Source organism: Phalacrocorax carbo, chromosome 23, assembly GCF_963921805.1.
Source record: "Phalacrocorax carbo chromosome 23, bPhaCar2.1, whole genome shotgun sequence".
Classification (NCBI taxonomy): domain Eukaryota; kingdom Metazoa; phylum Chordata; class Aves; order Suliformes; family Phalacrocoracidae; genus Phalacrocorax; species Phalacrocorax carbo.
Window position 1 is genome coordinate 2,815,449 of NC_087535.1, and position 27,051 is coordinate 2,842,499.

Below are 27,051 nucleotides of genomic sequence, written 5' to 3' on the forward strand. Positions count from 1 at the left end.
ATCTTTTTTGGGGGAGAGGAGCCTCTTCCTCTGTGGGCAGAGCAGAGACAATGAGCCACCTTCCCTTGCCAGGGTGGGGGGGGTCACTCCCCTGCCTCTCTAGCAGGGTGTGAAGCATGAGATGATGATGTGTGAATTGCCATGGAAAAGTGGGAGGGAAAATTCCTCCAAGGGGGATCTGCCCCTCAGGCTGAGAGGGAACAGCAAAGCCAACCCACCCTGCCTAGGCGGAGGGGACAGCATCCAAAGGAGGCTTTGCAGGGATGTGTGGATGCTGAAAGTGACTCTGGGACAGGTGGACAGGTTCTCTGGCATGCTCCCACTGACACCAAGGGCTCCCACTCTGATGTGGGATGCTTTCCGTTTCTCAGAGTTTGCAGTTGTGTTATGGGATGAGGTGATTTGCGATAACACTGTTTGTTGTACCTCGTAGCCCACAGGTTTTTAACTCTGGGTGGAAGGAGCAGCTTTTCCACCTTGGATGTCTCCCTGTTGGGACTAGCTCCTTTCTGAAAACTTTCATAGAACCATAGACTGTCCTGAGCTGGAAGGTACCCACAAGGATCATCGAGTCCAACTCCTGTCCCTGCACAGGACACCCCAAATTCACACCATGTCTCTGAGGGCCTTGTCCAAGTGCTTCTGGAATATCGCCAGGCTGGTGCCGTGATGCCTCCCTGGGGAGCCTGTTCCAGGGCTCCACCACCCTCTGGGGGAAGAGCCTTTCCCTAATGCCCAGCCTAACCCTCCCCTGGCACATCTCCCTGCCATTCCCTCGGGGCCTGGCGTTGGTCACCAGAGAGAAGAGCCGCTCCTCATACAGCTTCCCCTCTAAACCCTTCATCAACTTCGTGGCCCTCCTCTTGGCACTCTCAATTAGCTTTATATCCTTAATGTACTGCAGCACCCAACACTGCCCACAGCCCTCGAGGTGAGGCCGCCCCAGTGCGGAGCAGAGCGGGATGATCCCCTCCATCGCCTAGCTGCGATGCAGGGCTCGATGCACCCCAGGATGCCGTTGGCCCTCTTGGCTGCCAGGGCACGCTGTTGGCTCATGTTCAACCTGCCGTCAGCCAGGAACCCCAGGTCCCTCGCTGCAGAGCTGCTCTCCAGCCTCTCTAGCCTTTCCTGACCAGGAGGGCAGCGATCTTCCTGCAGCTGGGTACCTCAAAATGCTCTATTTTTGCCAGCTCTTAAGTTTCCCTTCTCTGCTTCAGCTTCAGGATGGGAAAAGGAACTGAATCCTCTCTTGCGGCTTTCGTTCTCATTCAGAATTGAAAGCTGTCAGAGATCCTGGGCTCACTGCTGGACACCCTGGGGTCTCTGCCACGGTCTTGGGCTCACTCTGCCGCCCAAAATATCTCCCTGTATCTCGAGAGCCGCTGATGGAGAGGGAAAGAGCAAGAACAGGTTGGGTCAGGGCAAAGCACCCAGGTGCCAGGCTAGGCCCCGTGGCGAGGCGCCAGTGACGAGCCTGTGCTGCCCTCTGCTGTCAGCCCTGTCTTCCCAAAACAGGCTGGTTTTGCAGAAATGCACCTGCTTTTTCATTCTTCTCCCCTGTTTTTTGAGTGCTCCCGACTGTCCCGTGTCCTGAAAGGCTCTCCAAGCCACTCCGCAAGAGCTTGGCAGAAGCCATGATCCCGCCAAGCCAGACGCCAGCCCTGAGGGGATGGGGAGAGCCCTGTGTGTCCGCCCTGGCCAGGAGGCTGAGCTGGGGGTGATAATTATCCCTTTTCCGATGACCCCAACGCCTGAGATATCCCGAGGGATGCCCAGCTCCTGCCATTGTCCTGCCCTTTACGAACAGGGGAAACAGAGGCTCCTCGTGAGGAACTGACTCATGTGGGGCACGGCCATGCCGGTGGCCTGACTGCCAGAGAGGCGGCTGCTAATTCACCAGGGGCCATTGCACATTCCCCCCAGGAGCAGGAGGTCCCCATGTCCCCACAGCCCGGGGACACCAGTCCCTGTCTCTCTCTGCCCACACCCGGCACCATCGAGGACCAGTGGCTGCCACCCACCGCACTGGCAGGGTTTCTCCTCAGGGCGTGAGGGGGATGGCAGTGCCCTAAGGGCTGGCAGGGTCCCATGTCACCTAGGAAGTTTGTGGTTTTTTAAATCTGTGGGGTTTTTTTCCTCAGTTTATCCCTGTTTATACAGGGGGTGACAGCTTGTGCCTCACGGCTTGGCCCATAATGGCGGCTCCTCCCTCACACCCCACTTGTTGCTGAGGGTACACCCCAGCACCGGGGCTTGGCTGGGGGCTGGAAATGGCCCCAAATGGCTTTGAATCCTTGAGGGGACCATGACAGCCCCGGGTGCCAGCGGGGCCACGCCGGGGTGCCACAGGCGTCCAGCTGGACCCTGACACCACACAGTGTGTGTCCCCCCGCCCCGATCATGGTTCAGTCCAACGGCTGCACCTCGCGGCCCTGTGGGTGGTTTAACCCGCTTCCCCCCGCCCTCTCCCGATGGTTTCGCCCAGGTGCTTGCTGGGCGTGCCTCCCCCTCCGCAGCATGAATGGTCTCTCCCCTTTCCCAGGGCCGTATTTAACCCTACCCGCCCTCCCCTTTTCGGGGTTCCCTCTGTCTCCCCGCCTCAGCGTCGCTTTTGCGCCCCACTCCATGCCAAGAAATTGCTAGTGGTTTGCTCCATTCTCCCCTCGTCCGGGGCGGGCTGGTTTATCACTCCCCCCACACCCCCGATGGTCTCTCCCGCCTCGTACAACCCCGCCTCCAACTCTTCAGACCCCGCCTCTTAACTTATGTCATACACCTTCCGGCTCGCGATTGGTCGATCAGCAGCTCCTTGCCCGAAACGGCCAATGGCTGCTCTCTCCCCGCCCGGACCCAAGATGGCGCCGCCGAGGGCCGCGGGCGGGCGGCGGTGAAGGCGGCCTGCGGGGGGCCGCCGCCTTCCTCCGCGCTCCGCCGCCGCGCCGCGGGGCCGGCCGGCCGGTGGGCTCGTTCGCTCGCTGGCTGGCCGGCCGGGCCCGCTCCGCCCCTCCCCTCCGCCATGGCGGCCGAGAGCGGCAGGCAGTTCTGGAAACGGAGCGCCAAGCTGCCGGGCAGGTGAGCGGGGCCCGACTCGGCCGGTACCGGCCCCCCGGGGAAGGGGTGCAGGGGCCGCAGCCCCCCCTTCCCCAGTGGGGGAGCCTTGGGTAGGGGAGCTGGAGCAGTCCCTCTGCCTGGGGAAGGGGCTGTCAGTGTCGCCCACCCTGGCTGTGGGACTGGGCGTCCCGGGGTACCCCCCTGCAAGAGTCGGGGGATACCACGGGTATCTATCCCGGCTGCGGGGCAGGGGAGCTGGTTGGGGGTCCTGGTGTTCGTCCCTGCAACGGGGGTGATGCCGGGGCTCCCCAGGCTATGGGGCAGGGGAATTTTGCTGGAGGAAGTCCACCTGTATGAGGGTAGTGCCAGGGTTGTCCCGTCATCTGAAGGGTAGGGCGGGATGAGTGTGGGCTGCAGGGACCCCTGTGTGCACCCTCCATCCCATGGGAAGCAGGATGGAGGGGGTCAGGGCCTTGAAGGCTGCCCTGGGGCAGCCTTGGAGCCAGGGCTGTACTGTCCTCCTTTCCACAGATACTGAAGAAACCTCATCCCTTCCCGAAGCCCTTAGAGGTGTCGTCTTGGGGGGCAGCAACCCTGCCCCAAACAGGTGCCCCTGGCAATGCATGTGGCCCCCACCCCCAGTTATCCTCCCCTATGCGGGCTGTCACTCCTGGTCCACCTCTCCACCTCTACTCAACACCAGGGACTATAGGGGGTCTCTGTGTGCACCTCCCCTGCTTCGATCCCCCTGACTGTCACATCCTGGTTCCTGGTCATGTTGAGGCGCCCACAGTCACCTGGGGATGGGAGAAACAAGTGAAATGTCTGGTTCAGGCAATGTTTAGGAAGAAGAGGCTGGTGGTGATGAAGGAGATGCTCCCTACAAGGCTTTGGGAGCAAGGCTCCCATGGGGAGAGGGCATCTACCTCTCTGGGGAGGCTTTCACAAGTGCTGTTCTTGTCTGGTGCTCCTCACGTTTGCTCTTGTTTGCTGTATCTGAACCCTGCCCTTCCCCTCCTGGTGTGCGGATGCAGCCTGAAATGCTTAGTTGGCTATAAATCCTGCTAGGCCAGTTAAATCTCTCTTTCTAATGTGCTTTTCCTCAGTTCTTTGTCACTGCACCGGCTCCCTCAGGTCGGTGGGACAGTCCAGGTCTGTGGCAAGCAAAGGGAAAGCAACAAACACTACACATTCTTCTTCTGCTCGTGGGGAAAGAAAATGCTGTGCTATTCCAAAAATTTTGCCTCCCGATTGCTCCCATCCCTTACCCGAAGGTCACAGCCACGCTGTGGTCTTAGACAACTTATCTGTTCTGCAGTGGGTGTTTTCAAGCTTCAGCTTGGAAAGCTCAAACCAGGTGAACCGGTCTGGGAGGCAGCCAGTCCTGCCTAGGCAATGCGCTCCAATATCAAGTTTTTGGCAAAGTTCTCCCCTGCTTCTAACTGGCTGCTTGGCAAATATGCTGCTGTCCAGGAGCCTCGCTGCCACCTCTAAATACCTTGCGTGCCAGTCTTTTCCAGGGACGGTTACCAACAAGTCTTGGGCAACACACCCACGAAAGGTGATGGTGGGATGTGCTGCATCCATGGTCGCTAGGTGTGAAGCTCCTTTCTTCTTTTTTGTGTGAGCTTTGAGAGATCTTCCTGTACAGATTCTTGGCTCTCTGCTTTCTTTGCCCTGACAAGCTGGCAGAGGGAGGCTTTGTAAAGATTTGGAGACTGTTAGCTTCTCTTTCCATGGTGCTTTGTGCATTTCGTTACTTAGTTGTATTAGCTTTTAGTTGGTGCTTTTTCCCCTGTAGATTTAGGGTGGCAGAACTAGTAAATGTTGTTTCCAATACTGCCCCGTGGTTTTTGAATTGGGAATTCTTGCCCCAGTAATTTTTTGGAGATGCGTTGGCAGGTTGGTCTAGTGCGTTACCCTGTGCGACGGGTTGTTTATTTCCTGCCCTTTAGAGAGATGGGCGGCCAGGCTCGGGGGGGTTGGGGAGTATTTAAATGCTGTTTTAAAAGGGCAGAAGCAGAGTTTACTAGGAATAAATATGTTCTATGTCTGAAGCTGCACTGATATGGATATGCCTTCTGCTGCGGTGTCAATAACCCACACCTGATGATCTCCTTGTAAGTGGTGTAATGCAGATACCACAGCCATTGTACGAGTCACCTGCTGTACCAGATGCTGAACATACGGGTAACAGGAAATGCCTGTCCCAAAGACCTTAAACAGAGACAGGACAAGGGACTTGTCCAGTCAGTTTGGGAGCATAGCATCAGCTTAGGTCTCAGCTCCTGACTCAGTGGTGTGTTTGCTGAGAGGTGGTGCCTGCCCTGAGCTTTCTGTCCATGCAGAAGTCAGGTGAAGACAGCTTCATGCAGGGAGCTAAGCTTGGAGACAGCAGAAGTCATCTAGCCAAGCTGCATCAGGGAAAACCAGACAAGAGTGAGTAAATAGAGTTTACTGAGCATCACTTGGTGGTATCACTCCCCTGCCTCAGTTTTCTCAGCTGTAAAAGTAGGATGTGGTAATGCACCTTTGTGTGGAGCTGTAGGATCTGCTGGGACTCAACCTCAGGGACATGAGCTAAAGGAGCAGGATCACACATTGAGGGTACCACAGACTCTACGGCACAGACCAGCCGTCTGGCAGTTGTGCATGTGCTCGTGTATCTTAGAAGCCACCTGTTGCACACCTCGGAGCATTTGCACCCCTCTTGTCCAGCCTGTTACACCCTCTGCACAGTTGATTAGGGCAGAGAATTGGCGAAGATGGGACAAACACAGGGCAAACCCGCCTCTTGCAGCGGTTGGTGCTCACCAGTGCAGGACAGTGGTGTTCAGCCCTGCCTCTGTAGCCTGCTGGAAATGAGACTGTCATCTTCAGGTGCTCGTGTGGGAGCCCAGGCTGATGAGCTGTGCAATTACATCAGCTTGGGATACTTTGTTTGGGGGAGCCTGGGTTCACATTCTTTAAAAAGAGCTGCTTGGGAGGTGGGACCCTGTGCAGTTGTATTAGCTGTTAGCCAGTGAAGGCATCAGCCGATTGCTTCAGAGCCCCAGGAAAAGGGTTTCTTCACCCAGAGCGGGCTGCCACATCCCCTCCTCTGTCTAACGCACATCATTCGTTTGGCTCGTGCACTTCAGGCCTTTGCAAGTGAACCAAAGCAGTCGCCCGTCAGCAGCGCGTGGATCCCTGCGCGGAGAGGAGCAGCGTTGTGACTGCTGTCACGAGATGGTGCGAGCTTGGTGCTGGGTATCAGAGAGGCTCTGCCAGCACCTCTTCTGCGAGGAGCTGCCATGAGTCATTGGGAAGCAGCGCTGATCTGGAGGGATTGTTTTTCTTACTCCTGATAATCTGCTTGCTATGCCCACCCACGGGGGCTGCCTCTGCTTAATAGCTGCCCTGACTGCTAGATGCTAATTAGTCAGCAAACTTTCCTAGGCTTGATCACTGGTGGGTAAACATAGTGAGCCTTTTCAGCATTTCCAGCTACGAGAGATGGCTGCTGCAGTGGCAAGCCTACCCCTCGTTGGCTTCACCGCCAGCATCATTCTGTGCTGTAGTTGTTTCCAGCCTCTGCCTGGGATCTCTGCATCTCTCCCCTGCCAGCTGGGCCTGTTGCTGCTGCCTCCCCAGCATCAACTGGTTCCCAGCGCGCCTTCCAGCTGCACCAGGCTGTCATCCCCCTCCAACACGGCTGGGCTCTGTTCGTTTTACTGCCGGGCACCATCTGCAGCTCCTGGAAACCAGGCCAGCTCTGTTGACCCAAGAGGAGCCTGTCCCTTGTGTGCCAGCTCTGAATGGGCCCTTGTCCCTGCCATGGGATGCGGTGCCGTGCTGTGTACCAGGGGGTGGGGAGGGCTTGTTTCCCAGAGGTGGTTTTTCAGGGTGGGCTGGCTGTGAATAGTTGCCCAAATGGAGGTAGTAACTCAGGATCCCTGTCTTGCATTCAGAGCCTGTAAAACTAGTGATGAGCACTTGTCTAGTAGCTCCTCTGAGGTGTTGCAGTGCCTGCAGCCCTAGGGCTCCCTGTCCCACTAGCCCCATTCCGCGGGGAGGGGAGCCGAGGGACTGAGATGTGGTGACTCATTTCAGGCCACATAGAAAGTAGAGTCGGTTAAGCTGGGATTTGGACCCGAGTCAAACCGTGTTACATACCAGACGCTGTTTCGCTGTAGCGTTGGCTACAAGCCTGAGAGTCAGTGTGGTGTTCAAACCCTCAGGTGTGTTGTGAAGGAAGCTCAGTGTCACTGGCTAGAGTCTTTCCCTCTCCTGCAGGTCTCATAAATGTGAATTCCCAAACCTGGAAATCCCCTCGATGGAAAAGAGAATGAATGTTAGGGTATAAGGCAGGGGGACTGAGACACACGGTCACTCAGAGTGAATTGGTGGTGCAGAAAAGAGCGGATCTCAAATCCCAGCTCAGGCTGGAGAGAGCCTAAAAGTTTAAACAAGGCTGCTTTTTGCTGCTGCGTAGAACAAATCTTCGGCTGAATGTGGCACTTTGGATCTAAGGCTTTGAAGACAGAAGGTTATTGAAGTTGCTTTTGGTCTGTATTCAGCTCCCGACAGCAGGCAAGAAGTGTGACCCCAGTCTAGGCTGAGGAGATTATTCATGGGTGTTCTGGGGCTCTTTGCATTGTCTCTTTTTCCCTTCTGTCCCCTTTCTGCAGCATTCAACCTGTCTACGGAGCACAGCATCCTCCGCTGGATCCCCAGCTCACCAAGAAGTAAGTGTTTATCTTCTGGAGACGCAGGCCACGAGGCTTTACAGGTTTTTGGCTCAGTCCTGCAGTAGGTGGAGGTCTCCAGCATCCTCTGGTTCTGTGATGTTCCAGCAGAGAAGGGCAGCAGTGGTCTGTGGTGCTGTCTTGAGCTCTGCAAGAGCTTGCAGGGAAAGCTTATCTGCTGGCACCCTTTATGGCCGGAAATCCATATCATACCAGCTACATCAAAGGAGATGGGCGTGGTTTTTAGCAATGGTGTCTGAGCCTTCTGCTCCCCTTCGGAGACAGAAGAATTAGGGGAAGGGGAGGTAAAGCTGCCTGGCAGCTGCAAGGCTGCAGAATCACAACACGCTTCCCAGCAGCAAAAGGCAGAGCTGATCTGAACTTCCTCCTTGTCTCTATCTCATGCTGTGTAGTGGTGAAGGTTCCCCTTTTCTGTGACGCTTCAGGTGGTGGACTTTGACTTCTGTAGCTTAAGGGTAAATGTGAAGTCTCCTGTGCCTGAGAAAAGAAGCAGGCTGCTCTGTGTGCTGGGAGCCATTGCAGCTGTATCAGGAGTGTCCGCGAGTACAGACCGGCTTCATCTAACCTCTGATATGCCTCTCCCCAGGTCGCAAGACTTTTTTTGGGTGTTAATCTACCTGTTTTCTGTAGAGTGGGGGGAGGCGGAGCTGGAGGAATTGTACATCTCTCCCCTTTGCCCTTCTGGGCTGGGAAGCCTGGCGCCTCTCCAGCTGTCTGCTGGCGCTGTGGCCTCTGCCCTGCCATCATACCACCTTGGGCTTTGCCTCCCGGCAGCAGGCAGCCCGGAGAGACTTAACATTCCTTGGGTTTGGGAGGAGGAATGGGAAAACTGGAAAAAGGGACTGGCTGATTGGAGTGAGGATGTAGGGAAGGAAAGAAAATGGACTCGTCTGATAGCATTGCTCTGATACTGTTTCTCTCTGGCTCCCAGCTTCATCAAGGACCGCTCCAAGGCTAACGCACTGCCTATGAAAAGTAAGAAGGCCTCCAGCTTTCACGAGTTTGCCCGCAACACCAGTGATGCCTGGGACATCGGTGATGATGAAGATGAGGACTTCTCTTCCTCCTCTTCTTCTTTGCAAACTCTGAACTCTAAAGTGGCCAAGGCCACGGCAGCCCAGGTTCTGGAGAACCACAGCAAGCTGCGGGCGAAACCCGAGCGGGCCCAGTCCGCCCTCAGCGACATGCCCACCAACTGCAAGGTCATCAAGTCCAGCAGTGAGGCCCAGCTCTCCAGGACATCTGGTAAGAGCCATCTTGAGGAGCAGCCTCCTGCTCTGGCGCTCTCCTGCTTGGCCGCTGAACTCAGCTGCTACTCGCATGTTATGGGCGAGAGGCTGTGGTGCAGCCCAGAAGCCCAACAGAGGCTTTTGCCTCCTTGTAGTATACAGGGAACCATTTTTGGAGTCCTGGCCTTAATGCTTCCCTCTCCTCTGCTGCTCAGTGTCCTGCATACAGGCACGTCTGTCTCAGAGGATCCTGTGTTCTGGGTGCTAAATGATTTCTGAGATCTGTTAAGTTCTTGCTTGGGGTTGCTCCCCGTCTGCTTCCTTTCTGGCCTAATGTGCTGCTCTTAGTAAAGGTTTGGGTGAGGCCCTGTAGAGCCCAGGTCAGTACAGCCTGGGCAGGGAACTGGGCAGCATCAGCCCCTGCTCGCTCTGCCTTGTCGCAGGCAGATGGCTGCCTGTGCTGTGGAAGTAACCCAGCAGGTCCCTGCTGCCAGCAGGTGGCATTGGCAGCCCGTCGCCTCCTCTCTCTGTGCTAGCAATTAGCTTGATCACTAGATCAGAGATGAGCAGAGCAGATCTGAAGGTCAGTTCCTCTGGGATTCGAATGGGCTCCTTCTGCCTTGTCTCCTGTATCCTTCTGCCCATGGCTTTCCATGTGAAGAGGGAAGTCTGTTCTACTGGCAGTTAGGTGTCTGGATGCAGGAGGAAGAAAGGGAAGGAGAAATGGGAAAGTGATGGAAGAGTCACAACAGATGCCTGTGAACTGGCTGATTCCTCGGAGCAGGCCAGCGATGCTCTGTTTGCTGGGGCTGGGGAAGAGCAGGGTGAAATCTGCAGTGGCAGGTCTCTGACAGTGGCCAGAGGAGGAGGTAGGGTTGGAGAGGTGCGGTCTCCTTCCCTGCCTCACTGCAGCGTCTGCTCCCTGCAGAGGAGGCCTGTGTGCGGACCCCCCTTCAGAAGCAGCAGTCCCTTCCCCTTCGGCCCGTCATTCCACTTGTCGCCCGAATCTCTGACCAAAACGCTTCGGGTGCTCCCCCCATGACAGTGAGGGAGAAAACCCGCCTGGAGAAGTTTCGGCAGCTCCTTTCCAGCCACAACACGGACCTGGGTGAGTGGCAAAATGGGGGAGGGAAGGCAGAGGGGGCCTGCTGCCTGCTTCAGGTTGTAATTGGGTCTGCTCCAGGGTAGAAAAAATTACTACCTGCAGTTGCACCAAGTGGGATGGTTGCACAAACTGCTCTGTTGGCACATGGTAATGTCCTCCACCAGCTCCCTGTCCCCCGTCTTTTGTCTTTCTACATCTTGCAAATGACGGTTGCGATCACTGTTGGGCTCTGCGTGGGACCTGAGGCTCTGGAGGACCGGTGCCCAGGCTGAGCTAAAAACATCTCTACTCCCCTCGCTGCAGACCTACATCCCCAGTCATTGCAAATGTGGAGCCTTCCAGGAGGCTCAGTGTCTCCAGAGCCTGCAGGAGCAGACTGGGCTTTCCTCTCCTTCTAGGTGTAGTGGTGCCTGGACGTGCCTAGGATCTAATCCATTGCCACCACTGTCCGTTTGCAGATGAGCTGAGGAAATGCAGCTGGCCTGGTGTGCCCAGAGAGGTCCGGCCTGTGACGTGGCGTCTCCTCTCAGTGAGTACTTGGAGCTGTGATGCAGGAGTCTGGGGACAATGTGCCGAGCCAGGGACACTGGCTCCTAGACTTTCCTGTGTCTCATAACCAGGTTTGCTCATGCTGTATCTGTGCCCAGCCTACAGGCGAGCTGTAGGTGATATTTTTCCACTTGAGGAGTGTAATTGCTACATCCTCCTTGAGCAGAAAGCCCAGACTGGTGCTGGGAATATGTTGTTCCCTCTGGTTCAGGAAACTGAATCCCATGAAGTTGGGTTGCTCCAAGATGAGTAAAAGCATCAGGAGCTGGAAAAGCCAAGCCCCATGAAAGCTCTTTTCCCAGCTCTTGAGTCTCTGTGCCTGATGCTTCCAGGTGCACAGCTGACTGACAGGATTTCGGGGGATGGTTTGTGGTGAGGGAAGAGGGCCTGCCCTGACGCAGGTTTCCCTGCTGCAGGGTTATCTCCCCGCAAACATGGAGCGGCGAAAGCTGACTTTGCAGCGTAAGCGGGAGGAGTACTTTGGCTTCATCCAGCAGTATTACGATTCCCGGAATGAGGAACACCATCAAGACACCTACAGACAGGTATGAGCCCTCTGCCTGTTGCCTGGCTTTCTGCCTTGGTATATCCCTTTCCTCCCTCTTGCAGTTGGGGTCATGCTAGGACTTCAGCTATAACTATTAGGAGTCTTCTCCTTTGGGACAGGGCACTGTGTGTGTGTCTGTCTTCTCAGAGATATTAGTTTAAGCCTTCCCTAAACTGATAACTAGATTTCAGACCCTGGCTCTGGCCATCTACCCACACCTGAGCGGAGGAGACCAGAGATAAAACTGTAGATGGTTTTCTCAGTGCAGCTGTCATCTGTAGCCCTCACTGCGCTTGTCAGCAAGTGCAGATTTCGCCTGGGGGGACACTGAGGGGTGGATTCCCCTCTGTTAGACTCTGACAAGTTATTGTGCCCCTGAAAAGCACAGCTGGTGCGTGTAACCCACGTTCTCTTCCAGATCCACATTGACATTCCAAGGACCAACCCACTCATCCCCCTCTTCCAGCAGCCGCTCGTCCAGGAGGTAAGGGGGAGTGAAATGCCATGGGACATCTGCCGTGGGGGGGGTGTGTGGAGTTAGACCAGCGCTGGCACTAGTGAGTTGGCTTTGTGGGGAAACTTCCCTGGCTGACAGCTCCTGGTGCCAGCACCTGCTGAAACTGTTCGGTCTTGTCCCGTGTTTCTGGAAGACGTCAGACTTGGAGCTCAGGGGTTATGAGATCAGCTCTTTTGTGGCGAGATGTAGCCAAGAGTTGGTAAAAGGTCTGAAGCTTTTGTTTTGAGACAAATTCAAGGCATTTGAACCAGAACAGGAGATCAGTTCTGTTTTGCTACAAAACCTCTTTTGTGCGAAGCAGCGTGTGAGAAACCCGGGCAGGGACAGGTTTGAGAGGTGGCCAGGAGGTTTGGGCATCTCTCCTCGTCGGAAACAAACTCAGCATGTGTATGTGGTATGTCAGAAAGCGGTGTCCTGGGGCTGGGGCAGTCTGGAAGTAACACGTTGGTTGTGGGGAGGCTGTTCTGTTGGGAACTATCCCCATCTGTGATGTTTTGCTGGGAGTACTGTGCTGATATCAGACAGCAGCCTTAGCTTTCCACGTGGTGTTCAGCAAGGCGTGCTGCTCTGCTGAAGGGCAGCCCTGTCCTATGGGTGGAAGGGTCTTAAGCCACCTGGATCTTGAAAAGTTGGGTCTGCATTTCTTCAGGTGGAGGCTTTGATGAGGAGCCTGGGCTGCCTTGTTCTCTGAAGTGTGGGCTGGCCTGTGTGTGGGATCTGTGGATCATACAGGAGTCTCTCCTAAGACTTGTATGCTTATCTTACCCCTATTGCTGCAGAAGAGCCTGCCAGTGCATGATCTCAGCTCCCTGAGCTTAGCGGTTATGCTTTTCTGCCTTTCCTTTGTGCACGGCTAATGCAGGTACCTGCTTTCCCTCATTCTTCCCTAGATCTTTGAAAGAATCCTGTTTATCTGGGCCATTCGACACCCAGCCAGCGGCTATGTACAGGGAATCAATGACCTGGTCACTCCGTTCTTTGTTGTGTTCCTCTCTGAGTATGTTGGTAAGTGACGTTTGCTGTTTGAAGCACCGTGCTGCCTCTCGACCCCGGTGTTTGAAATGGTGTGAAGTGCTGGCATCAGAAAAGCTTGCCTTGCTGGTGGGGATGATGTGTTCTTCCTTCAGCGCCTGTGCCAGGCTGAAGATGCATCTTGACCTCTTACTGTATCTTTGCTGCCTGGCTGAATTGACTTCAGTCTCATAACCTTGCTGAGCGCCACGGGTGTTGAAGTGCTAAGGGTGGATTTGCATTTGAATGGACTTAACATCCTTACAGCTCGGAGGAGAATGGTGCCTTTTAGGTGCTGAGGGAGCTTAGGCAAAGCCCTGATATACAGAGTTGGAGGTTGCGTCTTGCTCTCAAAGCTTGGGCTTGGAGCTAGTTCTTGTTCTAGGAGAAATGAGTGAAGTATAAAGAGACCCCGCTGAGAGTGTCAAATAAACTATTTAAATAAAGATTCCTGTCCCGTGCTGCCAGTACAGGTGTGTTTCTCAAGCTGAGAGTTTCAGAAAGCAAATTGACTTCTCCCTGCTGCTTTTGGCTTTCTTGTCAGCCAGTTGCTTTTAGCTGGAGATAAAGTAATTTCCACCTATAGCATTTTTATTCTCTCTGCAGCTCTAGCTGTGTTTTGGGGTTGACATTAATGCTGGGATGCTGTAATCCCTATGCCTAAAGGCTCTTAGTTTTCACTATAAAGAGAAGGAAAGAGGAATTTGTAAGACTGTATTAGTGACAGAAATCCTGTTGAACAAATATTTTTAAGGTCTGATCCAAAGCTTTTTGAAGTCAGTGGGAAGCCTTCCACTATCTAGCTGAGGCTTTGTAAACCAGTACTGATCTGCCTCTTCTGAGGATGTTGCGAAGAGGAAAGCCGCATCGGTTTCCACTGTGGTAGCTGGTGTGGTCAGGATTGATCCCTAGGAAGTGCTGTTGCTCCTCACAACCTGAAGGAGAAGGCACAAAATGTGGCTCTGCTACCAGCTGGAGTGAATTCCCTTTCCTGGGGGGGGGTCAAGAGCCTGTCAGGTTGGGTCTGAGCAGGTTCCCTTTGAGTGGCTTCTCCTGTGCCTTATTGCTTGAGCGGCATTGATGGCACTTAATCTTGGTGGAGGCTGGTTGCTCAGGATGGAGTATTGGGTTAGAAGCAGAGCTGTGCACTCAGTGAGTTATATGTGCAAGAAAGGAGCTGGTCTGAAGTGTCAGAGCTGCCTGTGGGTACCTGATGTGACTTCCTGCAGTCGGGTACCATGGTGGGTGTCGGGGCTCAACTCTGTCTGCATGTAGCTGCAGAGTTTATGCTGCATCGGACCTGTCTGTCTTTTGCTGGGCTCGTGCTTCTTGCCATCTTCCAGGGCTGTTTCACCCCTGACTGAAGCTTCTTCTCTCTGAATGTGGCCTTCGTGTTTGCAGCTATCTCTGAAACTTGTGTTGGAGGGGAAAAAAACCTTCTGTATGAGACCTGTTGAGTTGAATTTGTTCAAGCAACATCATGCATCCCCTTCTGTACCCAGAGCCTGGGGTGCAAAGCCAGCCTTAGGTCACAAGCTGTCTCGGTGGCTACCTGCTCTGGCTGTGTAGCAGTCGGAGTTTAAGGACAAGATCAGTAATTGCCTTGAGTGTACATGGGAAAGAACTGGCAGTGCTCAGTGTCGTGTAACCCCTTTTGCAACAGGATTTAGGTCACAGGTTTGAAGCACTGGCTGTTCTCTACGGCTGCCTTTGCTGGTAGCCCCCTGAAAAGCTGATGCTGGGCCGGGCGGGTCTGGAGGCTCTCCATGTTGGATCCCTAATTCTCAGGATCCCTGGATCAGCCAAGTCAGCACTGCACCCAGGTCCATGCAACAGGAGAGCCAAAGGAGGCCGTGCACAGTTTGCTAATCCTTGTGCAGCAGGTGCCAAGGGACAACTCACCTTTCCGTGGGAAGTGTCTAGTTCAAAGGAAATTCTGCTTGTATTCTTCAAGCTGTATCCCCCTTGGGAAAGGGGATAATCTGTAATGCTCAGGCAGCCCCTGCCCACAGAGCCACTGAGGGCTCATACACCTCTGTATCATCTGAGGATATTTCTGCGTTCAGAGGTGTGTGTACAGCTGGCCTGGAAAAGTTTCCCTTGCCTTTCCTTGAAAGCTGGCTCTGGGAATTCAGCACTAGCACTGGCTCCATCCTCAGACCTCTTGGGTTTGCTGCCCCTACTCTCCTTTCAGCACGAGTGTTGTCTTGACTGGAAGAGGCTAGAAGGGACCCACTGTGCTGCCGGCTGGCTCCTTTGCTTAGCTGCCCACCGTCTTCCCTGGGATGTTTGTGTTAGAGCCTTTGAAGGCAGCTCACTCAGCAGGACCATCACAGCTCTCCGGGGCCGTGGTGTGCATGTGTGATTCAGAGCTGACAGGTGGAGGTGGGAGTTCACAAGCTGTTGACTGTGGTTAGCTGTTCAGCAGAAGGCCAGGCTGACACCCTGGTCTTCTACTGTTTAATCTAGTTGCTTCTCACATCGCAGTCTCGCCTCTGATAACAGGCTGGTCCCTATCTCCAAGTTCACTGTAGATGTCTAACCCATCATTCCATGCTTTGGGCAGGCATGTCATTTGCAGACAACAAATCAAATTTTCTACAGACAAATTAAAACCTCCTTGTTGCTCATCAGCTAATTAATGTGTCTCCATTATATATCAGTTACTAGACCAAGGCTTAAAACATCTTTCAGAGGGTTTGGCTGGCTTCCCACCAAGGGCTAGAGCGTGTCTATGGGGAAAAGGTGGCGATTTGGGATGGGGATGGTCTGTAGCTTATCAAGCGCGTTCAGAGGACAATTTGGCAGCTTCCTTTCATTGAAGTTGGTACGAGCAACAAACCAACAGTCAGCAGTAACCCAGCAAACTCCCAGGCTTTGTGTGCACAGGGGTTAAACAGCTTGCTCGTGGTAGTAGTTAGCAGTTTGGCTGGATTTGGGAGCAGGGCTATGCTGCTGTGTCTCTGACTTGGTGGCTTTCCATCCCCGCTGTAGGTGTGGGGAGGAAGGGTATATGCCTGTCCAGGTCCTGAAGGAGGTAAACAGATCAGTGAGTGAAAAACATTTGCAGGAAGCTTTGTTTTGGATGCTTAGGAAACTGGATGTCCCTCTTATTAACTTGTATCTCCCTGGCCTGACTGAAAGGGTCCCATCAATATTGATTCCCTCTTCTTTCCAAGCATTGCCTTGAATCCAAATCACTTTGACCAGCCTCAGAAAATACCACCTAGGCCGAAGAACAGAGAAGCAGCTCTTCCCCAGGGCTTCTACTCCCCCATGTCTGAACTCCCCTGCCCACTTCTCCAGCGCCAGTCAGGACCCATCCTTTCCGTGTACTTGCACCTAGTCTGGATGCAAAACTCCTCGTGTTCCTTCCAGGTGCTGTGCAGGCTGCTGCGAGCCCTTGGCAGATGGGATAGATTTAACAGCCATGTGTTCCCCTTTCCCCCAGCATGTCAAGCTGTCTCCCCTTGTCTCACCTGTGATGCTGCACAAACACAGCTGCCTCGACTGCTTGGCAGCAAGCATGGGTGCTTTGGGCCCCTGCCACTGCCAGCTCCATAGCTGGAGCTATTCCTCCTCCCAGCTGATCGATGGCTTCTGCCACAGATTGCTGTGCACTGCTTGTTTTCAGCTGGGGCTGCCGTGAGGAAGAGCTCGAGGAAGGTGTTGAGGCTGCAGGAGCAGCTGAGCCTGCTGTTGCTGCACTCTGGGTAGGATGGGCCCAGACTGCCGGTGCTGCTGGGGAGGCAGAGCGGGAGCAGTGAGGATGGAGATAGGCAGTCTGGCATGCTACGGACTGGGGTAAGAGAAGAAACCTCGACACCTGCCAGAGGAAACCACATGTCCCTTTTTCCAGGTGATCAGAGGGCCCAGCAAGCACAGGGCTGCTGAGCTGTCAGCCTGTTAAAACTGCCTCCCAGCTCCGTCCTGCAGCCCCTCCTGAGTCACTCCAGCCCTCGTGGCTTTCGTTTGCATTTTAAAATGGCAGTGGCAGAGCTCAGAAAGAAGGTCAGCATCCACAGGTAGTGTCGGTGCTGACCCCTGCACCCTCTCCCAGTGCTCTCTGCCCATCTCGATATATGAGACCGCTTCCATCCCCAATTCAAGGCCTTGCTTAAGCAATTGCCCCGACTTTGGGACCTTTTGGCATTTCACCAAGTCTGCAGAGGGGAGCAGTGCCACGGAAGGTATTGATCTTGCTTGCTCCTAACTGGCTTTGTTACTAAATCCTGATCATGGTTAAATTAAGACTCTTTCCCTGTAAGCAGGAGCAGAAGTGGAGCTTGGATGAAGGGAAGGGGAGCCTTGTACCTGGGTGTTACTAGTCACACTGCGACTGACCCAGCTCAGGCTGTAACATCAGCCTTGTTCTGGACTCCAGTTTTGCCCTGGACCTGTCGCTCGCTGCACGTGCCGCAGACTGGCACATTACTGTGCGGAGCTGTGAGCTGGGTTTAACTGTTCTCTGGGTTCCTAGTCCTGCATTGAGCCCCAGCTGCCAGAATATGGGGAGTCATTAAAGCTTCCCTACAGAGAAAGCAGGGATTTGGGAGGCTGGAGTGGAGTCCTGGCTTCTCTAATCTGCTGCAAACTATGCCCTGCCTGGCGTTTGAGGCTGGGGTTCAAGTGGGACTGTGACGTCCCTTCTCCTGTGTCAGCCCTGAGTCCTGCTGAAATGTCACTTACAGGAACTTCTGCCAAGCCCCAGCTGCCCTTGAGCACCCTGTGACCCTGGGTGGCTGTCACCCTGCTGCTGGCTCCCTTTCAGTCCCTGTCGGAGCCATATGTTGGATATCTCGCTCCTTTCCATGAGGCCTCTCTAATGATGCCACCGAGCAGATGTTTGTGCTGAGCCACACACTCGAGAGACCCGGGGTTTTTTCTAAGCTCCTTGCTGTGTGTGTTGGCTTGTGCTGGGGATCTCCTACCGCTGTTTTGCTTTGACACCTGTGTGGTGGCAGGGTTGCTGCCCTTGTCCCCAGAGCAGAGGTGGGAGCAGCATTGGAGTCACTGGCTCTGCACTTCCCATCCTCCTGCAGGCAGCATCTGTGAGCGTTGGTTTTCATGGTGCTGCCAACCTGCGACAGCTGCCCTGCAGCGTATCTGAGCCAAGAGGGTGGCCCGGCTCCAGCCCCAAGCCCCATCTTCTGCCTTTCTTGCTCTTTTCCAAGCAAGATCAAAGATGCGTGCTTGGATTTCTGAGCCTCTGGGTTTGGAAGTGGGCCAGTTTAGCACTGGCATCTGTTGATCCGATTTAACGGCATGATGACAGCGTGATGGGTGTTCTCCTCCTGAGGAGGAAGGGCAGGAGCTGCTGGGTCGGCTGAGCCAGGAGAGCTGGACCTGTGTCTCCTGTCTCCTCCCTAGCTTCCACTGCTTTCCCATGCCTGCTGCCCTCTACAGCCTCCAGGTTAAGGTGTGCCTGGCCTGGAGCAGGTGATCTCCGCTCCAAACTCAGCCAGCATCACCGCGGTGCCACCCTCAAGGCCTCTGCTCTCTCCCTTGCTCTTCCTAGGGGTTCATAAGCCCATTTAAAAGTGAGGGCAGCTTTTTGCACTCTGTGAACTCCCTTTGGGGACAGAGCTGTCACTAGCCCTTGTGCTCTGAGACCCCCAATTTACTGGGTTTGAAAAACAAGCTTGCACAAATCTCTGCTTGCCCTGCAGCAAGGCTTTTCCGTGCACGTGGCTGCTTCTGTTTGCTGGAGCTCTCCTGTCAGCTGGGCTCAAGGAGGAGAGCGCCTCTGTGAAGCTGAGCAGTCCCTCTGTCAGGCCCCACGCTGGATTTAACTTGGAGCCTTTTTGCTCTCCAGGAAGATGTTTGTGTGCTTTTGGGTCCTCGCAGCTGTGCCCGAGAGTCCTGCTCTCCTCCAGAGGTTCCTGAGGCTTAGGCAGTTCTTTCTGATGTGCCCCTGGAGTTGGCAGCCACATTCTGGGTGCCTCTGTTGTGATTCAGTCCTGGGCTGGCACTGATGAATCCTCTCTTTACCAAGCAGGGAGGGGGATCTCAGCTCCCTCGTGCTACCCCGGGTCAAAGGCAGCATTTGCTTCCCTGGTTTCTGGTTGCAGTGATGGGTTCACCTCTCCCAGTTCTCCCTATGGTGCCATCAGTTGGCGGAGACCTGCTGTTACCCAGGGTGGCATGGGCTCCAGCAGGAGGGATCTCACATGGCAGGGGCTTTTTCCATGCACATCTGTTGCCCCAGAGGGACAAAAACAGCAGCAGTGCTGTGGTATCTCTCTCGTGGTCCCCTGGGACCTGGGCTGGGTTTGGATCGTGGCCTCTGAATCTTGGAATCCTTCAGCCCTTTGCCTGGGTTGGAGAAGTAGGTCAGTGCATGGGTGCTGTGCTCTGTGCCAGGCAGGCTGCTCTCATCGTGCAGGCAGCCTTGTAGCACCTCTTGTCCTGCCTTGGCTTGATAAAGCCCCTTGGTGTGTCCCGTGAGCTGCCCGTGTCCTCCATCCTCCTGACGCTCTTCTCCCTTTCTTGCAGAAGAGGACGTGGAAAACTTTGATGTGACGAACCTGTCGCAGGATGTTCTACGGAGCATCGAAGCCGATAGCTTCTGGTGCATGAGCAAGCTGCTGGACGGGATACAGGTGAGCCTCTTCTGGGGCCACGGAGGTTTCTTTCCCCTTGCTGGGGTAGCAGGGCAGTCGTTCTCTCTCTCTGTCTGGGTGAGTGCTCTACATGTCCCAGTATCAGGGAGATTTTCCTACTTCACTAAGCAAAACCCATGGGTAAAATCCTGGGGAAATAAGATGCTGTGGCTGTCCAACGGGCGCTGTCCCGCCTAGGGATTTCACGTGGGGCAGGTGATCCTGGTGCTCAAGAGCCATGTCTCCTTGGGTCGTGATGATCTTGGCTCCCTGTGGAGCTGGGAATCTGGTTTTGGTCATTTCTAGCTGTCATTGGAGCTGCTGCTTCTGACTGGTGGCCTCTCTCCACAGGATAACTACACCTTTGCACAGCCAGGGATCCAGAAGAAAGTCAAGGCCCTGGAGGAGCTGGTCAGCCGGATCGATGGTAGGTGACAAGGGGATCTGAGCAGGTCACAACAGCCCCGCTGTTTGCAAGCAGCAACCCTCAGTGCAGGGGTAGATGCTTACCTACAACATGTATGGAAGCAGGGCAGACTAGGGTCGGCCAGAAACCTCCCGGGAACGGGGTTTTGCTGGCCAGGTAGCACGGGGTGAGGAGCAGAGGCGTTTGGGAGATGAGGCCTCAGCCTGAAAGTGCATGAAAGCTGATGTGTCGGGGGCAGTGCCTTGTGCAGGGGCTCGGGCACCGTGGTCCCCAGCTATGTAAGTGAAATGTGCTGTTTCAGAGCAGGTACATAATCACTTTAGGAAGTACGAGGTCGAATACCTGCAGTTTGCCTTTCGCTGGATGAACAATCTGCTTATGAGGGAGCTGCCTCTTCGCTGCACCATCCGCCTCTGGGACACCTACCAGGTACACAGGCTGCCACCGCCTTCCCTGCTCGGCTGGGCGCCGTAGGGCCAATTCCCTGTACGCGGGGGGACGGAGGTCTTCTGGCAGCACTGTGCAGCTGGGGAGATGAGGGAAGCAAAGCGGGGTGGCCCCCAAGATGTTTATAGCCAGTTGGGTGACGGGTGGCCCAGTAGGACGTCTTTGTCCAGGGAAGTTCGTGCTCCAGCTGAGCTGCAGGAGCTGACCCAGAGTTTTGCTGTCTGCAGTCGGAGCCGGAAGGATTCTCACATTTCCACCTGTACGTCTGCGCCGCCTTCTTGATCAAGTGGCGGAAGGAGATCCTAGATGAGGAAGACTTCCAAGTAAGTCCCTGGGGCTGGGAGTAATTCCCTGAGGGTAGAGGGGAGGGAGTTGCTCTAGTTGGGAGCCCAGTGTGAACACAGTCCTTAATCTTAATGCTGCCTCTGAGCCTTCCAGACCTGCAAGTGTGGTGAGCGAAAGTTATTGAGTGCTGCTGCCTCTGGTCACGCCAGCCCTGAGCCCACTCTGGAGCTCTACTCTGCCTTCAACCGCCCCAAACTAAGCACCTTCCCCTCTTTCAGGGCCTTCTAATGTTGTTACAAAACCTGCCCACGATACACTGGGGTAACGAAGAGATCGGACTCCTGCTCGCCGAAGCCTACAGACTCAAGTACATGTTTGCAGACGCCCCCAATCATTACCGCCGATAGGTGCCAGGACTCGACTGCCTCCTCTCCCCCACGCCCGCCCCCTCATCCTGGCCCAATCTGATCACTGTGGCATTTTTGTCATCCCAAGGCCTCGGATACTCCGGCCAGGAGCTGCTCCTCGCTGTACAAAGCTCACATTGACTCTTGTCTTAACTCTTAACGTGTGCCTGTCTGCCGCTCCATGCGCCTGGATGTACCACTCCAACGACCGTCAGTATTTCACGCCGTGCCGGTGGCTCGAGCCAGGGAGAGAGGCGTGAAGGGGCTGCGGTGAGACATGGGGGGCAGCTTTACAGATAAACTGAGCCGAGGACGAAGCCCTCCTGTCCTCTCCGCCCCGTTCCCTGGGCTTGTCCGGCTGGGACCACCTCAGCTTCGCTGCCTCGTGTTAACCTGCCACCACATGCGCTGCCCCGTCTGCTCCCCTCCTCTCGTCCGACACCGTTCACTCCACCTCCCAGATGAAAATGCCTTATCAGAGACCCGCCTGGCCGGAAAATCCTTCCCCCTGAGGGCGGCAGGGCAAGAAGTTTCTCTCAGGGCCTAGTTTCGCTCCGAGGGTCTGGAGACCCCAAGCACTTTGTGGGTTCGCGAGAGAGCCCCTCGCACCTGCCCTCTCTCCTCTCCCTCCTCTTGGCCTCCCTCTCCCCCAGGGCAGCGGTGCAGGCACGGCGGGGGGGCGACAGACCACTCCATCCAAGCGTGGTTCAAATGACGTGCGCCAGCTTGACAGGATTTTTGGTGACTGCTGTGCTGTGGGTACACCCCCCTCTGGCGCGGGGGGGGCTGGCAGGGGAACAGCATCTCCCGAAACCCCCTTGCAAAGCCCCCGCTCCTCCGAGGCGTTCTGTGTATATTGTGTTCTTGTGTATATGGGTCAAAGATGTACAATATATGTCTTCTGTTTGTAGCAGATAATGATTTTATATTTATAACGTGCACCCCTTGTTCTCCCGTCCTCTCCACGCCTGGGAGGTCTGCCTGGGTACGGCGTTGTAGGGCTTTGGACTCCTCCAGAGGTGGGGGGCATCTTGGAGCCGCAGATATTTCTGCCCCAGCATGGTTTTGCAGTGTTGGATCTGCAAGGAAGAGGTGCAATAGAAATGCGTGTCTCAAGGCTTCCCCTACCAAGAGGATTTGGGCGTTTAAAGGAGATGGGAGCTCCCGGCGGGAAGCAGGAGAGCACCGTGTCGAGGAAACAGGGTATCCGGGCTCGTCGGCTGCTGGCACGTGCTGCTCCGGGCGCTGCAGGGCGCAGCCGTGCCCCTGGGACTCCCCAGGAAGGAACGATCCTGGATGCGGCGCCGGCTGCCCCCAGCGGACACGTCCTCCCCAGGGCTGCTGCCGCCGGGCTGGCCTCGTCGCCGGCTGCTTTTAAATCAACTCAGTTGTGAATGTTTTAATGGGCTGTTTTCTTCCCGTGGGCAAGCGCCGTCCACCTCGTGCCAAGGGCTGGATGGGGGAGGGTGTGGGGGGACGAGTGCAGGCTTCTCCCAGCGCTCCCGCGGGGCCATGCGGGCTATCTCGGCGGGGCGCGGAGATTCCCGCTCCCGCTTTCCGTTGCCATTCCCGGTGGGAAAAGGCAGCGGGCTGCGAGGCCGGGCCCAAGCATGTGAAAGGCAGAGCCTTGTTGCCAATAAAACTCCAAACAGTGTCTCAAGAAATTGCTTTCCTTACCTGGAGTTATTTTTCTCAGGCATTTGGACTTTTATTTTTGTGTGTGCCTTTTGTGGTTCTCTCTGAGAGACAGACCTGGGGGGCCTTAGTTTAACATCATGAGTTAAAAAAAAAAAAAAAAAGGAAAAAGAAAAAGCAACAAACCCCAAACCCAGCAACTGAACTGTGTGGTCTGGCAAGTGTTCGCGGTGGGGTTGGGGGTGGTCAGTCCTTGTTTAGCCTCATGAGGAGCTTTGGGCACATCACCCACCCCCTTTGTGCCTCAGTTTCCCCACCTGTAAAATATGGGGAAAGTTCTGCTTTTTGGGTCTCGCAGGGGGACGCGGTGTTGTCTGTGTTTGCTGTTGGTCAGAGCAGCTTGTGGGAGGATCAGCCTCCCTCGGTGCTGCTGTCGCCAAACCTTTAACACCCCCCAGTCGCCTTCTGCCCCCTATTAATTACTTTTTAAAGTTCAGTGGAGTGGAACAAATATAATTACTTCTGGGCAAGTCTAATTACCTGCGTTTGTTGCCCGGGCTTGGTTAGAATTGATGGCGAGGGCTGGCTCTCCGGCTCCTTCCCCTGGGTCGCACGGGGGCTGCGCAGCCCCTGTCCCCATCCGGGGTCTGTCCTCCCACAGCCGCATCCCCAGCGCCCAGCCGCGTCCTGGGCTCTGCTCCCTGCGCCCCCCGCTTTGCAGAGAGGTTAAATGGGGGAGCCTTTAGTCTGGCCGGGGTGGGAGAGCCCATCAGGGTTGTTTCTGGCCTCAACACTGGCGAGAGCTGGGCCGGGTTTCGGGCTGCCTTCCCTGACTGGGCCGGATCCTGCTGCAGGCTCAGCATCCTCTTGGGAATGAGTGTCCTTCGGCAGCTGAGGCTGATACAGCCTGGGGGTGACCATACCCCCAGCCCTGCAGGGTGCTGAGCATCCTTGTCCCAGGGCAGCCCAGGATGAGGCCCCATTTCTCCCAGCCTGGAAACATCAGCACGGCTCGGGATGCGGGGTCGGGTCCCTGCGGGGAGGGGAGCGGGGTGTCCCTGTGGCCAGCGGCGCTGGAGGGCGGCCAGGCTGCGCTGCCACGCTGGGGACCACCCTGCTGATCTCTGCATCTGCAGGAGGTGGGCACGGCATCGTCCCCAGCCCTGCCAGCCCCGCTAACCCAAGAGTGAATTCTTGGCGTTTTTTCTCCTCTCCCAAATGAAGCCTTTATGGAAAACCCAGGGGAAATTGCATTATGTTCCTCTGCCTGTCCTGGCAATAAACAGTGACCGTATCCGCAATCTTTTTTCTGTTGGATGCGACCGGGGTTTTATTAAAGCGTGGAGCCTGAGGAGCTGCAGTGATGGAGCCCCGGGTGATTCCTGCTGTTGCAGGCAAGTGGGCCGAGATACATCCTGAGGACAAAATAAAACCGAGAGGAGGGTGGAGGAGAGAGGAAGCCGTCACGGTGAGACTGGGTCCACTTTAAAACATGGGCTATATGGGATGAGAGATGAAAAAAAGCCTTGAAGTGAAGCTGATGGGCTGGAGGAGGAGGAGGAGGAAGGGGTCCTCAGCCCCAACCCCATGGTGATGGGGACACTGGATAGTGCCTCATCTCCCCCCTGCTTGCAGACCCCCGGTTTCAAACCTGGTGAGCCGAATGGTCCCACCCAGAGCAGGGCTGCAGCCAGCCCAGAGCCGGAGAGGGGGTTCCAAGTGGCTTAAAATCCAAGGAGCTCCGCTGCGTCTCCGAACGCCACCGGGGAGCTTGGTCTGGCCGATGGGTTTCCCTGGCAAACATCGCGCGCCCCGGCCCTGCCACAGCCTCGTCCCCCCGATCCACCCCCTGCCTCGCTCCTCCCGGCACACGCTGTCTGTGCCGGCCAGTTACTGCCTCTTCTGGAGCCTTTTTGGGAGGGGGAAAAGTTTTCCAAGAGCTCAGGATTTTTAGGGTTTCTTGCCGGGAGGCGGAAAAGGCCAAACCAAGCACCCGGAGCGAGTCCAGTCCCCTTCTTCCAGGGGATGGGGAGAGGTCGAGCAGTGACCTCGGCTCCTGGGGACGGTCGTGCCACTGAGCGCTCGAGGACAAGCGCACGCTGACCCTGTTTTCTTCCCTTTTTCTGTTCCCAGTGGCCCCGGGGTTCGGGGGGGGCTGCGCTGCCTCTCCCACCCCCAGCCCCGCTGCAGGGGCTGGAGCCTCACCCCATACCTCTGGGCCCTGGGTGGGAGGGGGCAGCTCCCACCAAGGGGGAGCAACTGGGGGGGGGTCAGGGGGCAACTGGGGATAGAAATGGTGGATTGGGGGTGGAGGGAGCTGGGGACAGGGATGGCGGTGAGGGCTGGGGGGCACTGGGAGTAGAGAGGGGCTGGGGACCGGTCTGGGGGCTGAGGACACGGCAGGATCCGCACCGAGGGGGTGAGACCTGAGACCTGCACTGCAAGGGGGGGGGGGGGGGGGGGCTCCTGCCCGGGATGGGGCGGGGGTGGGGGGACCTGCACGGGGAGGGGGGAGGCTGCACCTTCTCCCCCGCCGTGGGGGTGCACGGGGGAGGGGGGGCTCCTCCCTCTCCTCCCTCCCGGCCGGCGGGAGCAGCCCCTCCAGCGGCGGGGCCGGTGCGGGGCCGGTGCGGGGCCGCGGCGCAGGATGCCGGGTGCCGGGAAGGAGCGCTCCGCCGCCGCGACCATTTGCTGCCTCCTCCTCCTCCTCCTCCTCCTCCTCCTCCTCCTCCTCCTCCTCCTCTCCTCCGGCTCCCCCCGCGCAGGTAACGCCGCCGCCCCCCGGCCCCTCCCCGCCCCCCCCGCCCCCCGCTGCTCGGGGGGTCCCTCCTGGGGGGGGGCGCACCCCGTTAGCAGCGTGCGGAGCGGGGCACAAACTTCCCCGGGGGCTCAGCACCCCCTCCCCGCTGCTGGGATGGTTCTTTGGGGGGGATATTTAGCTGTTTGCGGGGGGGGGGGGAGTTGGAAAGGGGGGTGGGGGGCACACGGGCGCTACCCGGGGAGGCTGAGCTGGGCTGGGGGGGATGCTCTGGGCAATGTGCCCCCCACTCCCTGCAAGGTCCTCCCCCCCCCGAGGTGCTTGCGAGGCTGCGGGGACCCCCGGGGTGCCACTCCAGGGGGGGGGTGTACCCCCCACATGGGATGGGGCGAGGGGACATGGCAGGGGAACAGGGCAGGGGCCCCAGCCTTCACACCCCACCCCGAGCCCTGGGACACTCGGGCTGGGGGCTGCCGCCGGCCCTGTGGGAGGCTGGTGGCTCCGTGCCGTGTTAGAGAGCAAAAACCGCAATAAAATCCCCCAAACCCCGGAAAACGCCGCCTTTCCCTCCAAACCCGGCAGAACTTCGCTGCCTTTGAACCGTCCCTCGTGCAGCCGTGGTCCCCAGTGTCCCAGCAGGCCCTGCAAACGGGGAGAAAAGTGGTTTAAATTCACTCCCTCGTGGCCAGGAGGGTGCTGGGCTGTGGGCAGGATTGCCCCGGCCCCAAAAGATGGGTGATGGGCAGGGGTTTGTGACCATTTCTGCCCCAGCAGAGCCCATCCTGCCCCGCTCCCATCCTCAGTCCCATCTCCCCATGAGGCCGGGGCTGGTTTTGGGCCCAAGGTTTGAGAACAGCCATTTGTGTGTAAAAAAATCAGTTTAAAATCAGAAAAAATTAACCAAAAGTTAGCTGAGGAGGGAGTCAACCAACCCAGAGGGGACACATGGCGTCCCCTTTGCATTGCACAGCCCATTGCATGTAGCTCAAATTAACCGAGATTGATTTTCCTGGAAAATTTCACCCAAACTGGGTTCATCTGGGCTTTTCCCTCCTGATTTCTGGGGTTTGCCATTAAACTGCAAACCCTCCCGGCTGGGCTGGAAGGGGAGGAGGGTTTTCCAGCCCTGGGTAAAGCAGCGTGTTGCGGTGCAGGGGGTGGGTGGGCCCCGGCCCCCCGGGTTGGGCTCGGCGCTGTAGGGTCCCCCCTCGCACCCATCCCTTTGCAGGGCAGGAGCTGGAGGTGGGAACGTGCGAGATCACGGCGCTGGACCGGGACCTGAGCCACCCGCGGCGGACGATCGCCCGGCAGACGGCACGCTGCGCCTGCCGCCGCGGCCAAGCCGCCGGCACCGCCCGGGCCAAGCCGGCCTGCGTGGACGGTAACGGCAGCCCTGGGGGGCCGGTGCTGCTCGGTGGGGACCCGTGGGTGGGGACACAGGTCCTGGCTGGTGCCGTGGGGCTGGTGGATGCTCTGGCAGGGGTTGGCAGCTGTCCTCCCCGGCAGCACCTTCTCTGCCCCTTTCACCTCGTCTGGCCTCTCCATCTCCCCCCCCGCACTTTCTCCCCATAATTAGACCATGGTCCCCTGTGCACTTTTCTTTTTGTGGTCCCCAAATTGGTCCTGTGCTGGCTGGGCTCATGTGCTTCTTCCCTGCATCCCTCCATCTCTTCATCCATCCCTCTGGCCATCCCTTCATCCACCCATTCCCCTTCCATTCATCCCTCTGTCCT

General features: G+C 56.5%; 1 protein-coding gene across 1 annotated transcript; it reads left to right on the top strand.

Annotated features, from left to right (window-relative positions):
• Nucleotides 1–2,816: 2,816 nt before the first annotated feature.
• Nucleotides 2,817–22,589, top strand: TBC1D22B (TBC1 domain family member 22B). Its single transcript, XM_064472263.1, has 13 exons — nucleotides 2,817–3,072; nucleotides 7,722–7,778; nucleotides 8,731–9,044; nucleotides 9,957–10,136; nucleotides 10,592–10,662; nucleotides 11,099–11,227; nucleotides 11,648–11,713; nucleotides 12,637–12,751; nucleotides 19,253–19,359; nucleotides 19,711–19,786; nucleotides 20,088–20,215; nucleotides 20,461–20,556; nucleotides 20,797–22,589. Exons 1-13 carry the CDS (start codon nucleotides 3,017–3,019, stop codon nucleotides 20,923–20,925), a joined length of 1,524 nt encoding a protein of 507 aa, XP_064328333.1. The 5' UTR covers nucleotides 2,817–3,016; the 3' UTR covers nucleotides 20,926–22,589.
• The last annotated feature ends 4,462 nt before the right edge of the window (nucleotides 22,590–27,051 follow it).

Coding starts and splice junctions, on each gene's coding strand:
- TBC1D22B (XM_064472263.1), top strand. CDS start 3,017: ATGGCGGCCGAGAGCGGCAGGCAGTTCTGGAAACGGAGCGCCAAGCTG. Junction 11,228..11,647: donor ATCAAGACACCTACAGACAG/GTATGAGCCCTC, acceptor GTTCTCTTCCAG/ATCCACATTGACATTCCAAG. Junction 20,216..20,460: donor GCCTCTGGGACACCTACCAG/GTACACAGGCTG, acceptor TGCTGTCTGCAG/TCGGAGCCGGAAGGATTCTC.